Raw genomic sequence first — 15,076 nt, forward strand, 5'->3', positions numbered from 1 at the left:
ATTGACTGTATATATTAGCTATCAGTATTTCTGTGGCGCTTTCAACGTAACGTGTTGTGAGTTTCCAATGCTGTCGCGTTTATCTTGTATTGTTGTGTATTTAGCGGTTAGTGTTAGACTTATTTAGTGAGTTGGTTAAGCATTCATTGTGTTGATCTGTCTGACTCTAATACATATCCTCTGCTCTTTTCCGTTACTCAGTGGCCAAGGCAAAATCAAAGTAAGTGGAAGTCACTGGAATGTTTGACAGAAAGGTTTAGCCCCAGCTAAACGATACCAAATACCGTGTACAGGCAGTCCTGCAGCCACTGTAACGTCCACTAACGTCCACTAATGTCCTCTAATGTCCTCTTCCATCAGGACCGTCCTGGTGCAGATGGTGAGCGCTGCAGGGACAGGCTACTTCTTCAACACAAAGAGGAACCGTCTCAGAGACAAACTGGTGATACGTAAACATGATCCATTTGGTAAGCAGTGACTGACAGCTGGGTTCTGCACTCAGACCTCCTCCAGTGAGCTCGAGTCTGTCCTGGAAGAAATTAAAGGGCAGCCATTTTTAGGGTGACTTTACCAGGTTGTGACGGTTTTAGAACAAGCCTTTCAAAGCTGCCACTGGGCAACAAAAGCACCGTGTGGTGTTTGCATTGTAGCAGGATGCTGTTTCATTCCACATCATTTCTAATGAATCAGCTGCTGGGACAAAAAAAACCGACCATGTTAAGAAACCTTAAAGGCAGACCATGGAGAGAATACTAGTTTGCTTCGATGAGAAATAGTTAACAGAAAACAAGTTGACATTGGAAATCTCTGCATTCAGGCTATCATGTGGAAACTGCTTTATATGTATTCATATTGTGCAATAATGGTTGTGGAAAAGTAGATCATTTTGTATAAGAACTACAAATTACTCACAAATCTGGTAAGACCAGGTTATATATATTGTAAGCAGCATGTTGCAGTACAGATGTATGTGTATATGTAATGTTTCTTACCCCATAAGACTCCAGTTCGAATGTCATGATGCACTGTAATGTATTTAAACAGTTGAAGGAATCAGAAATGTTTATTGGGGCTGTATTTGTATATATGTAAATATATTGATCCCAGTGGTTAATGTATTTCTAGCAAAGTCATATAAATGAGTTACAAGTGGATGAGCGCAGTTCACTGTCTGAATCCATATCAGCTACAAGCTCAAGCTCCTATGTGCCACCCATTCTCCACTGCATTGTTTTGTGACAAAAGTTCGTGGCTTCTATTTCCAATCTGCTTTCTGTGTCTGCAGTGAACAAACACGTCCTGTTCGTGGAGAAGAAGAAGATCAGATCGATCTGACAGTGCACCAAAACCTATGGACAACATAAACCTGCCAGGTTTAAACAGACTCTTTTTATTGCCATGGATTATACAAGGTGTTTCGTCAGTCAACATTTCTGTTGGGCTTGCTGACACGTTTTCAGAGGATTTCTTCTTGGATCTGTCAGAAGGCCTCTACTCTCTGCTCAGCAGCAGTTCAGCGTGATGCAACCCCGACCGATACTGAAGAAACCCGACTCCTGCCACTGTAAACAAAATACCACTCGTGTGTAAAAGTGATGAATTTATTGGGGGCACAACAGCTGTCTTGATGTTACAAATATTATTAAACAGCTCTACATAGTATTAATGATTACGATTCAGTCAAACTTTGTGACACCTCCCATTTGTGAAATATGATTTACTTGGGGTAATTAAATAAATTAAAGGCAGTTATGCACCATGCAAGCTAAGCGTTAAGATGCTTGTCAATTATTAAATAGTTCAAAAGTAGTGAGATCAGAGGTTTTATAAACTCAATAATTGTCTTTTGCAGGTACTATTCACATAACCGTTACATTAAGAGTCGAATGTTCAGCTTTACAATTAAGTAACATTGGTTGCATCATTAACAATCCTCAGTTACACAATATTGTTCATTCTTGGATTTCTCAAGAGCAGATCCTTTTTAAAAGAGTTTGATTCCCAGGTCAGCCTTGGTCCATTCACACTGGTGTCTACTTGCTGCTCTCAGAACAGTTCAGCCGGTAGGTCCTTTCTGACGGGGTAAGACTTCTGCGTGCCGACGGCCTGCACGCTCACTCCTGCCACCTGATTGGCTCTGCGGGCCATCTCCTCCAGAGGCATTGTGGGATAATGAGCCATGTAAAATGCCAGAGCTCCAATAAAGCTGTCTCCAGCACCCTGGGAAGAAACAATATTACAACAATGCGTTATTAAATTTCCCCTGTGGTGTCTACTGTGTAATTCTACAGCCGAGCTCAGCAAAATCAAAAAAATCCAGTGTATGTGAGGGGCAACAGAAAATCCATGTATTCACTGTTTAACACTGTATTTTGAAAAATATAGTTACAATAGGTATATTTAAAAAGATGGGATGGTTGATTTTGCAATACAATAAACTGTCAACAGTAGGGGGTGCTGTGGCATTTGTCAGCTGTTGTCAGTCTTGCCTGAAGTCTAGGCCACTTTCAGATGAGCTACTGAAATGTTACCTCGTGTGAAAGTGTGTCTCTGTCAGCTCTTTGAGAGAAACATCTGTATTATGGGCATTAATCATAATCACAGACCTTGTTGTAACGCCAGCAGAATGATAGATAAGATGTAATAATCTTGTGAAACAAGTTGAATGATGGTGACATGTCATCCTTTAATATTAAAAACAAAACATTTTTCACTCAACTATGAGGAAAGGCCAAATGTATATTTATATATTTAACTGACCTATGAATTTGAAAAAGACTACCTATGACATCATACTGTATTATCCCACAAATTGAAATAAATTCTAATCTAATTAAATTAAGTTTTATTTGTATTTGATCTTTTTTTTCTGAAACAACTTTCAAATCAAAAACAAATACAAAAAAAAAAAAAAACCCTCTTGAGTTTGCTGCTTTTCAAAGTCTAGCTGAACTAGCAAACACTGGGCTGCTTTAATCTCTCATCCAGTGCTTCACATAACTGCCAACAGCTCTGTTTTGGCTATCTTCGAAACAGATAAATCATCGCATTTTCCTCTTCATCTATTGATAGAGAACTGGAATGTGCCGTCTACGCCCTGGAGCGGCTGGCTGGAAGGGATGCTGGGGGGAGAGGGGGAGGAAGGGGAGGGCTCGCTGATGGGAAAAGGCAACAAGGTATGGTGGCGGGGGGGACACGCTCAATGTTTAAAACCACAAACGGCCCCCCGACCGCGTGGTTCTAAAACAACGACCGCTCCATTACTCATTACTGCGGCTTCTCAAAAAGGAATTTCATTGCACTCTCTCTTCTGAGCACCTCTGTACAACCCCCAGCCCCCCCCTCCCCTCCCCGACATCAGTCGCCCTTCAACCTCAAAGTAACCCCTTTGTCAGTTGTGTTAGGATGATTCAGTGACATGGGGCAAAAAACAAAAACCCTAACCCTGATCCCGACCGGGCAGGGAGGGCAGTGCCCTGTGATCAATAGGGCAGTAGGAACAGAGAGGGCCAAACAGGGTCCACGGCAGACAGGGCAGCTGGAGGGCACAATTGTGTTGCAGGCACCTAAAGCATTCTGTGATGAACCAGATGATAGAGGGAAAAAAAAATCCTGATTTGACATTTGAAAGGTCATTACTGCACCCCTCCCCCACCCCGGTGCATGCCACTGGTGTGACTCCTGGACTGGAGGGATGCTGGAAAGAGTGAGGTCAGAGCTCAAACATTTCACAGGCCTGGTGGATTTCCATGTTTAAAGCCATGGCGTGTTTATGTCTCCTGTCTGGTAGCTGGGCTGGGCTACAACACAGCCAGTATTTGGAAATAAGGCTTTGGCGAAGCAGTCCCACTGGTTTGAGTCTGGCCTGTCTCCCAGTTCACACGTTGCGGTTGAAATGATGATAGCACTCTTGAGTGGGGGCTGACGCTTAGGAGCCGAGGGCCAGTGGAGCACAGGGCAGTGAGGGGGCCAGTTTCAACAACTAGATGATAGGGGGATAGAAAATAAAACATTTCGGCCTGTATAGTCAGGGGGATACATCATTCCTTTTGCACAGGCCTATTCATTTTTTTCTTTTACACTGTAATCTATGACCAAATCCATGCTAAAACAACCACCTTTGTCTAGTCAGGCCACAGTGGGGTGAGGCTGAAACAGGTTTCTGAAAGCTAATGTTAGTATTAAGCTAAACGTCAGTCAATATTTTGTGCTGACAGTTAAAATTGAACAAATCTCATCCTGAAAATAGAATTTAACATGAACAGTCAAGCTCAGAATTGCATCCTTTGAAGGGTGTGAAAACCCATAGATGGTATTTACATTTAGACAGTGTTTATACAAATACAACCCCTAACCCTAACCCATTTCTTAGGTGAAAAGCCATTTAAATGACCGGACTGAATTTTGCAGATCACCAATATCAGTGTCTGTACTATGGAGGCCAAAAAAGGCTGTAAAGATTTTAATTTTAGAAGCAACTGATATATAACTAATTGATACATTCAATCTGAATACTTAATGTTGAAATCACTTAAATATTAGCACTGAAACATTTAAAAAACACCTACAGGACTGTATGTTCTCTGAATTTTACTGTTTCAAATCTCCAGAAGGTAATCTCAAGTTGTGCAATTTCAAAAGCTTGAAAACAATCTCAAATACAATATTAAGTTATTATTATTAAGTGTCCAATATTCAAAAAAACGACATTCCCATTGATTGAGAAAAAAAAATATTTTTTTTTAAGTTGGACTGATGAAAATAATACCAAAACTAAACTGAACATTTTATTCTTATTAAGTAATTTTTTTAAAATTTTGTTTGATCTAAAACAATGGATATTTGCATTTTTTATCAGAATTTATGGCTGGAAATAATATTAGACCCCCATTTTGATAGATGGCTTTCAAAGTAAAATATTTTAATTCTATAAATTCAGTGGTATTTAAATTTCAACATCAAATAGCTATTCAGGTATTTATTATAACTGATTATATGAAATTTTTAAACAATAAAATTATTATGGCTTTTTATCTGTTTTTTTTATTTATCTGCTTCCGTACCAATATATGTCCATCCAGCTGAATATTACTTATTACTAAGTGCCACCATTTTAAAATTAATGTATATATCATGTAAGTATTCAGTGTCCATTTCCCTCTCAAAAAAGCAAGAAAGTGTCTCCAAAATCCTGTCTAAAATTGGTCCTCACAGCAGCCCAGTGGGTATTACATTGTTGTTGTAATTTGTGTATTTCCTTAATATTCCTAAATTGCAATTTGTAATCTTGAATGAATAATTAATGCAAATGATTCACATTAAATGATTTTTTTACTACTTGGAACCAACACAACACTGATACACTATCATCTAATAACTGGTTATGGTGAACGAAATCCAGAACATACAAAATATTAATTTGGCGTCATGTTCTCTCCACCTTATAAATATAAGTCCGATATTCACTCTCTCTTTAGTTTGGTTAGTCTCCACTAACTCCAGAAGGAAATGTCTGTCTTTTTAGTCGCCAAATGTTACACTATTTTTCGCCAGCTAGTTGCTAACAATGCTTATGAGAGCCTAAGTTGTACACCAAAACAATGGGTTAAAAGACGCTAAAACGCTGCATAGCTAATTCTCTGCATGTGAATCACACGTAGACATTTGGTCCACTGTTAATATAAAAATCCCAGAATATTGATTATAATAGGGACTGTTGAAGTAGACATACAATCAGCAAAATAATTAACTTTCATATGATGTTTTTTGTCATTTCCTACTAGGCCAGTCCACATGTAAATAAGTAACAAAACAAGACTTTACTGTTTCAATGTAAACTTTTGGTCACTTGACTGTATGCGCCACCGTTCTCTGTCTTACTAACAACGTTTCTTTCCCTGAGACTGGCATGTGACGCTACTGGATCCAGTGAATGAAGCTCAACGGGGCTGACAAGCGCTACCCCCTTCAGCCCCGCCACCGCTGCCCTCGACACAGTTTGGTGAAGGTTAGATCTGGAGGCCTGTCAATCAAGTGACACAAGTGCTTGCCGCGGATGAGGCTTGATGCTCTTACTGGTCGGCTCCGTACGCCGCGTCTTGATCTGCGCGCTGTTCCTCTGCCTGCTCTCCTCTGGCACTCAGACTGAAATTAGAAATTAGGATGGCAGGTGTGTCTGCGAGAAGCTTACCAAATTAACAAAGTATGGTTTAGGAAGTTCTCTTCAGTTTGTTTGTAGTGTAACTCTGCGACGAACGCATGCGATCAGAGAGCCAGTGGATGTTTTTGCTTTGTGAGAATTAAACTACTTCTAAAAATCTCCCTGGAACTTTAATAGTTTTGGTTCAGTTTGATTCAATCTATTAAAAGCCTTTTTTTTCTCATTTAGGACAGATTCAATTATAATTACGTTAGGATGAGTCATCTTCGGTTGATTTAACACAACAGTGACAAACCTATAGCTACTGAAAGCTTTCCATTTGCAGTATCTGGTAGGCTTTACTGACAACACTCCAGGGAAGTGACCTTTTTTAATGCTTCTGACAGCAGCATGAGTGCTGTGTGTTTAGAATAAATAGAAGAAAATCTGAATAGTTAACACAAGCAGCAATAACCACCATGGCTGTACAGACAAACAAAGGAGCGCATACAGAAACTCAGAAGTCCATCAACAGAAAATCCAAGGACAAAGACAACAGTAGCGCCCACACGCTTTGATTGACAAGTGATCTTTGTAAAGTGCAGCGCAGAAACACCACAGCAAGGAGCGCTGAGCACCAAAGACAAACACGAACAACAAACAGAACCTATAGAAAATGCAGATCTCATAAAGGGCTCCACACAGCAGATCTTCCATGTTACAGAGTCTGCTGTGCACACTGAACCTTTCGAGCCTCCAGAACCTGTGACTGTATTTCTCACCCGGAGGCCTCCCGCGATCCTGACTCCCACCCCTGATATGACAGATGGAGCTGTTCGCCGTTAGCTCCTGAGGCCGCCAGCCTTTGTCAATGAAAGGCACCCTGGGGAGAGCAAAGACCAACTGAGGGGCAGCGATGACTCACCGTGGCTTCCACGTCCGGAAGCTTCCAGTAAGACTTGCAAACAGCCGGGGACGACTCGTCAGAAGTAACGAGGGAGGAAGACTCAGGGATCAGAAACACATTTAATTGGACCAATTAGGGCTCTCACAACTTTGATCCATCCGCAGTGCTTTGTCTTAACCCTCTTTCACTCTTTTGTGTGTAATGCTGATCGACACGACTGCACTGGCAGGGAACTGGCCTAACATCTGGGCTGTGGAACAGCAGCTGCTGCAGCATGTGCAGCCCATTAAAACACGGTGATGTGGCAGTTTTCTCATTGTGTCATGCTGACCCACAGCTTGCCGGGTTGAGGAATGCAGTGCTCAGGAGGTATTCCCTTACCTTTGGCTTCCAGGAAGGAATCGTGCAATTGGTCCTTACATGTCTCCAGTCACAGGAGAAGACTGGGAATAATTTGACTGTCCAGACCCACCGTGCAGCTGTAATGTCTGGTTTAGACAGCACTGTCTACCTTTCGCCCTACACAGTGGACCTCCCGGAGCAGTGGTAACGAAGGCCACCCAAGTCCTGCTGGGGCTAGAAGGCACTGGGTGTGTATGTGTGTGTAGTCTCATCTAACTGTCCACATGAAACAGCCGAGGCTCTGATCTCAGCGAGGGAAGCCTGTACTCAATTTAAGACAAAAGAGAGACAAATGGATAAAGGGGGAGGGATGGGGTAGACCCACAGTAGATGAGTGGATTTGCTTTGTCATCCAGATTCCCGACCCTGACTCAGCCCATAATTGCTTGTGTGAAATGTGTTATTCAGACAGTTGCAGGAGGAGCAGATGATGAAATAGTTATAGTATAGGAGCGAGCTAAATGATTTAGCAGCCACAACATTAACAGGGCTAGATCAATCAAAGAGAAATATTCCATCTGGGACAAGTCGAAACAAAGTGACGAAATGCATCCAAAGAAGGGTAAAAGCTGGATTTGTGTTCGTTCTGATTAGCAGTGGGTGATGCCACCCGCGGCGCCCAACTGAACGGCAGCTTAGCTAAAATAGTGAGAAACCGCAAGTGACTCACTGTGTTGATATCGAAGAATCGCAGCCTAGAATGCAGCATCAGTTCACAGTCCGATACTAGTAAATCTGGAGAGTCGCTGCAAGAAAAAAATTCTGCTGCTGATGACAAGCTTGGAGCCAATCTTTCAAAAACATTTCCGTCCCTACTTCTACAGAGAGAAAAAAACACACACACAATCACAGCTATAATAACACAAGAGGTAATCATAACTAAAGAGGCCTGTGTTACCAGAACAGGCTCAGAGAAGTGAATAATGATCTTGATAACAACCTGTTGTTTTTTTCCTCTCTCCAGTAAAAGAAAGAAAGGGGCTTACTGGAAGAGGGATTATGATGTCCAAAAGAGTTAAACACTCCTGAATTTATGGGCCCATCAAAGACCAGAAGGGGTGGGGTGAGAGAGTGTGTGTGTGTGCGGCGGGGGGACATGCAGCAGGCCCGACCACAGCTTTCTGCTGACTGATGCAGGCCCAAGAGGTGAGTCATGGGAGATGAAGAGGGAAAGGGGGGAGGGGTAGGGGTGGTGGGTGAGTTCTCCCAGGGGCTACTGGGAAGTGGGGAGATTGAAGCTGGTGAATAAGGTAAGTTATTTGTGCCTGCTTAGAAATGTGGGGGTACGGCTGAGGTCGCACAGAGGTTTAAGAGAGCGAGACCTTTGTTCTTGAAATGTCAAAGTGACCTGGGGTAGCGAGTGGCTGTGTAGTTCAGCTGCAGTTCCTTTTGGTAACACTGCTGTCTCTGTCTCTCCGCCACACACACCAAAACACTCAACACTCACCTTTTACTGCCTTTCTTCTTCGCTTTTTCCTTAATCTGATGTGGGTTTCGTGTAAAACTATGACTGCATTCTAGTAATTGTTTTACTCCAGTTTTTACTCTTTGGAAAAGTACCCAGGGGAACTATTCAGTAGAAGAACCCATTACACAAACAATTCTTTAATCAAACCTGGTACGCACAAAGAGGTGATTAACAGCATTAACACCTCTGCGATGACGTAGTTGGTTGGTTGAACACATGCCCCACAAACTGCTCATAGACAGGAAACGCAAACATCTAGCTAAGGGTTCCTGTGACGAAAACAAGCCACAGAGGACGGTGTGAAATGAGTCAAGTGACGCTGGCCTCTTAAAAAGATTAGAATCAGGGAGGGGAAACAGCCGGTGGTCACCACATCCCCATTGATCTTAAATCGTTCCACTCGAGCAACAGACAGAATCTTAGCAGCTCCGCCAGAGCTCAGAGCGCCAGGGGTTCGATGAATGGGCAGATAAAAAGTTACGTGTGACAACACTGTTATGGAACAGAGGATTTCCTGTGAGAAATAATCTGTTCCGCTGTTGTTGCTGTAAAGGATATATTTTAAGTGCCTGTACCGTGGCAGGTGGGCTGGTTTGCATAATTTACCATTTAAAACTTTCTTCCTTTTTACTAATATGGTGAGTTACCATTTTCTCAGTCACAACCTACTACTGGAAATAAAGAAATAGAAAAACATTTAAAAATAGCCAACATGATTGTTAAAAATATGACAAGATATAAATGTTTATTATTTATTATTATTAATAACGACTTTTTGATAATTATATTTGTATATAATTAAAATATTATGAAATAATAAAAATATTATAACACACACACATATATAAATAAATGCAATATATTTTTTTTACTACTTTTTATCTTTTATTTCATTATAAATAGAACATAAATTGAAATTTGGTTGGTTGGTGATGGACTGCTGCTTGTGTGGTGAAACTGGTTTAATCCTCTGAAACGTGACAATTTTCTGATTTTATATCACTGTAAATGAAAAATGTTTGGGCTTTGGCATCTTGGTGGGACCAAACAAGCAAAAGACAAAGACATCACCATGGGCTCTGGGAGATTGAGATTGGCATTTTCACTATTTTCAGACATTTTATAGAGTCAACGATCAATAAATAAAATTAAGATGATTATGAGTGTACAGCCACAACAGCGGGCTGCACTTAGGCACAGTGGTAGTTTGAGCTAACTGCTAAAGTCAGCATGCAAACATTCACACAATAACAATGCTAGCTATTATTTTCATGATTAATCGATTAATTGTTTGGTCTAAAATAAAGCCTGTTACAATTTCCTCTGGCCCAATATCTTCAAACAGCAACCCCCTAATTACTGATTCACTGTCATATAAGAAAGAAAAACAAGAAATCCTCAAAACCAAGAGGCTAAAACAAGGGATCGTGTGGTATTTGTGCTTAAAAAATGACTTGATGATGGCCCAAGATGAAAAGCGATCAAGTGATTGCAGCATTGTCTGTCAAATTTCATTGCAACCCAACCTACTAGTTGTTGAGACATTGTACTGAAAAACACAAATGTCAAACTCATGGTGGCGCTATAGGAAAACATCAGGATTTTCCCTGTGAAAAATATACATTTCTTCATAATTTAACAGCTTAACATTCACTTTTCTAGTTGTTGACTTTCAAGTGTTGGACCGACCAATCAACAACAGAGCCGAAGCTGCTAACTTGGCCAAACATGCTCTGGTCCAAGCTTCTGAAATGTGACGATTCTGCAAAATTTTCATGGTAGATTGGCTATGTTCAGGCTTTGGGATGTTAGTGGGAACGAACAAGGCAAAAGACAAGGACATCACCTTTGGGCACTGGGAGATTGTGATGAGTTTTTTCCAGACATTTAAAATGATAAAATTAATAACTGAAATATAATGACGATTAAAAAAATACATATCCAGTATATGCTTACCGTAGTGTCCACTGCTGTGATGGCAGCAGTTGGAACATGTTTAAAGGTAGACTCCTGTGCCTTGAGCACCACGCAGCCTTGGGGTCCTAAAGTGATGATGACTGACCCACAGCCCCGCTTCAGCAGCTCCAGACCGGCCTGATGTGCTTCCTCCACGTTAGTTACTGAGGAGCCGGTCAGCAACTCAGCCTGTATGTTCACACAGAGGAGCAGAGGTAAGACACTGCAGACATACAGCACTGTATAATCATATATACAACACACATTCATATCATTTAGCATGAAATGATAATGGGACACTATTATTTAGACATTTTCTTCTAAACCAGTCTTGTTTTTCTTTTCTAGGTCAGGGAGTTAATCAGGGGTTAGAAATTAAAATTAAAGATAAAGCAAAACCAACACTAGTGTGGGATACTGGGAAGATAAATAAGGAACTGCATTATGGAAATTCCCCATGGCAAAAGTCCAGTACCGAGGACTGTGTCACATGCAAGATATGAATGCCTTTAGTTTTCGCCTTTAAAAGAAAATCATAACTAAAAGCTTGTTTTGTCTCTAATGAACACCTTCTTATCTTATCTTAAGTAGATCACAACCATTTAATAGTCCCTAATTAGTAGTGTTTTACAGGGCTTTTGCTTACTTGCTGTAGTTTACTGTTTCGTATTAACAGTTCTGCGTTGAGTCAGCTCTTAATTACACACTGACCGTGGTCAGACAGACTCATAAAAACACATTCAGTCTGTTAAGGATTTGCCGGATCCGTCAGCAGTCTGCGGGCCAAACATTTTCAAAGGGTAGATCCTCTGACTACGCCGCTTCATCTGGCTCCAAAATGACTAAACAGTGACAAAGCAGGACTTTACAGCTGATGTTTGAGGAACTTCAAGGAAACTCAGAACCACAACAGTTCTCTCCAGAGTTAAGTGGCACCCATGATGCAGATGAGCCACAACATTATTCCCTGGTGTTTAAAAGAAATTGCATGTCAAGAAATGTATATGACACCAATCCTTGTAAAATTAAATACTATCATACAGTATCAGTAATTATCAATTTTTTTATTTTAAATATTTTTACTATTCATGCCAGTTTTTATGGACTGACTGAAATTATTTGCTCAGACCTACTTGGCCTGTGATCCACCCCACCCTCAGCCTTAAACAAATGCTGGCTCAGTTTTCACAAGCTTCAAGTTTCAAAGTGCTAAACTGACTTGCTAAATTCTTCTCTTTAAAGTCCCCCTCCACTCAAAGATCAGTGTTTCTTCTTGTTCCTACAGTGTGCTGTTTGAATGATGTATGTGCAGAGTTTGACTCTAGAAGAATGCTTTTCACATTTATCTGCTGAAAGCAGCTTTTGAGTATTACTGTATTTAAGGTGATTACAGTAAACTTACAAGTGACTGTAATATTTAAGGTTTGATGTCTAAAATAGAAATTGTTACTGTTAATAAGTCTGTATTGTAGACTGTATTCACATAATTATTTTATAATGGCACTTTTATTCTAAATTAAATGATGATTCAAATTCAGTGATAAACATAAACTCACTCAGTTCAGATTCAGATCTTTTTTTTGTGTGCTGTGTGAGATTTTAAAAGTTTTGCAAATTGAAACTGTGAAAACTGAGTCAAAGAAATCGTTAAATACTGTTATGTATTATTGTCCCTATGTGACCATTTGTGTTTTCTCTCTCCGTCTCCCCTCTCAACCCTTACACACCTCCACATACAGACTGATAGACATAGCCCTTCACATGCACTCTCTGATAGAACATCGATTCTTACTCCTAGTAATGTACTAAATGTTTTTTTTTTGTCTTCAGTGATTCATTGTATAAATATTATATTGCTGCATTGCAATAATAAGTAACCATTATTGTTTATTACATTTTCTATTCTTTATTCCTATTCTATTTTACACTATTTTTATCGAATGAATTGCAGGAACTTAGAGATACATTTCTTTTTTTTCCTTTTTTAATATGTTTTCACATCAAATGCATAAATGTACGGAAATACATTTCACTATGACTGTACCTGTATAATATGTGACCTGAACTAGAACTTAAAACTTGAACTAAAAAAGAGAAAATACTTACACATGAAACAGACAGAAATTGTTTAGTAGAAGTCAATGGTAAATGACTCATTACATACTTTGTTCAACTTTCAACTGAGAGAAAAAATATTTTTCCTAGGATTACATTTTGTTAAAAAAATCCTGTGTTAAAAAATGTCAAATAGGGCTCCTTAAAAACTAATGAATTAATGAATTGAATTTGCTGCAACAATGACAGGTCTGTAATCACCTTGCTCTAAAAATACTAACAGTATGGAAAACATACAGACATTAAAGATATCATGACCCTCTCAGATCTGTGGATGATAGAAATGTGGATCCATTTGGCACGTAAGATCCTCAGGTGGACATCAAAGGTAATTCCCCTCACTATAAAGCACTTCAGCTTAGTATGTGGGCTGAGGATCAAAGAGGGCCTGCACTTTGTCATCCTTAAGCCCCCCAAACCTTCCCACCCACCCCTCAGCCTGAGCACGGTACAGTGAGACCACACACAAACACACACACATCCTCATACAGAGTACAGAATGTGTGTCAGTTATAACCCCACATGGGAGGGTCAAGACACGGCTTACGCTAGTGTTGAATGGGGGTCTGAGGAGCCGATCCCCCCCCCTTTGCTTTTGTGATCTGTCAAAGTGAACAATGACCTTGGACAGTTCAAAAATAAACCGCAGAGTGTATCGGTGCTTTTAGAGCCCGCAGCCACCCCGGTGCTGTCGGATGCCAAGAGAGAAAAAGAGCGGTTTTGTTAGTCATCAGCTTCACACCAGGGCAGGGAATCAATCTACCTCCCTCTGTGTACAAGAATATGAGAAAGTTGAATTATGTCTCTCTCGCTGTAAAAAAATAAATAAATAAAAAAAACACACACACACACACACAGTGAGCACCTATTTTTTAAAGCATATGCAGTATAAAGCTGTTGACATGGTGGGTGTATTAGCAAGAATGTATATGTTTAGGCATATCGCCAAAGGCTGGAAATAATGTACTGTCATTATAGTGACTTTGTGTATCTATATTTTTGACAGGGAGTTTTTCATTTTTATGTTAAACAGTGTTTGAAATTGGAAATTCAACTGTTTATTTATTTTTTAATTTTTTTGTATGTCATGAACAAAGTCCTTTATTGTCTTTGAATACATTTGCATCAGGTCTTTATTACGACATACATTACTGGAGTGGGATATTGTGCATGGTAATATTTTCTCATGTTACATTAACAGCAGTTAGAAAATGTTTTATTTATAACCCTTGAATGGGCAAGATGCTCTCCTGGCTGAATCATCAGTACAAACAATGTGAAATTCCATTACAACATTTGATTTTCGAAAGATTTAAAGGTATACAGCCATGTACATTAAAAGCTTTACCGTAGAAGAAAAGTCAGCCTACAGTTCCAAATATGATAAAATTTACAGTAATAGTAAAAAATTTACCAATATAAAATCAAACTCCTCACTTTCATGAACAAGATTAAAATTTGAAACTGTAAGCAGTTGTTATGCAAAACTGAGGAATAAATTTAAAGCATGTATAAAGTAAAACTCAAAAAAGATATTTAAAAGATAAAAGATAGAAATATTTGTGCCTCTGGCTGGTGTCTTTACATTTTATTATTATACTGTAACTGATCGCCATAGCATAAACCTGTTATAAAGTAACACTGATATAACTGTAATAATTTAACTTAAAAAATATAGTCAAAACGATTCGCTCCATCTACAGTACTCCATTCCTGAAACATTAATGCTTACAATTGATGATACTTCTTTTTAGTAACTAAGGAGTCAGTTTAAAAACAATTTTAAAAGCTTGTTCACAAGAAGAGGAATTCTTCCCAAAAAACCCAAGGTGTACTGCACAAATATTAAAAGACTTAAAAACAACACGATCGGTTATCCAAGACTAGGGATTGGAAGATATACAATAATTTAACATTTAAACATTTATCGTGGTGAAATTCCATTATCGTGATAATCGTGAATCAGGATAATTGTGAATATTCTCACATGACTTGAAAAAGCTGTCTAGCTCTCCAGCATACAGTCCTATATTGATGTGTTGATTTATTATGAACAAGGGGACAAGGGGGAGCCCACATCTTTCCAGTC

The 15,076-nt window shown here is 39.6% G+C and overlaps 2 protein-coding genes across 4 annotated transcripts in view; one reads left to right on the forward strand and one right to left on the reverse strand.

Moving 5' to 3' along the window:
• mrpl33 (mitochondrial ribosomal protein L33) overlaps positions 1-1,669 on the forward strand; it is a 2,115-nt gene extending 446 nt beyond the window's left edge. Inside the window, exons 2-4 of the mRNA XM_035673423.1 lie at positions 202-220; positions 361-467; positions 1,286-1,669. Coding sequence (XP_035529316.1) covers positions 202-220; positions 361-467; positions 1,286-1,335 — 176 coding nt within the window. The 3' untranslated portion in view covers positions 1,336-1,669. The remainder of the gene's footprint in view (positions 1-201; positions 221-360; positions 468-1,285) is intronic.
• The window catches only part of rbks (ribokinase), a 39,895-nt gene continuing 26,193 nt past the window's right edge, over positions 1,375-15,076 (reverse strand). For all 3 annotated transcript variants that reach the window (XM_035673421.1, XM_035673422.1, XM_035673420.1), the window contains exons 8-9: positions 10,873-11,061; positions 1,375-2,220 (exon numbers count right to left, since the gene is read on the reverse strand). In XM_035673421.1, the coding sequence (XP_035529314.1) occupies positions 2,047-2,220; positions 10,873-11,061 (363 nt within the window). In that variant the 3' untranslated portion in view covers positions 1,375-2,046. The remainder of the gene's footprint in view (positions 2,221-10,872; positions 11,062-15,076) is intronic.

This window comes from Morone saxatilis, unplaced genomic scaffold, assembly GCF_004916995.1.
Source record: "Morone saxatilis isolate NCDOM2014 unplaced genomic scaffold, NCSU_SB_2.0 Contig3, whole genome shotgun sequence".
Classification (NCBI taxonomy): domain Eukaryota; kingdom Metazoa; phylum Chordata; class Actinopteri; family Moronidae; genus Morone; species Morone saxatilis.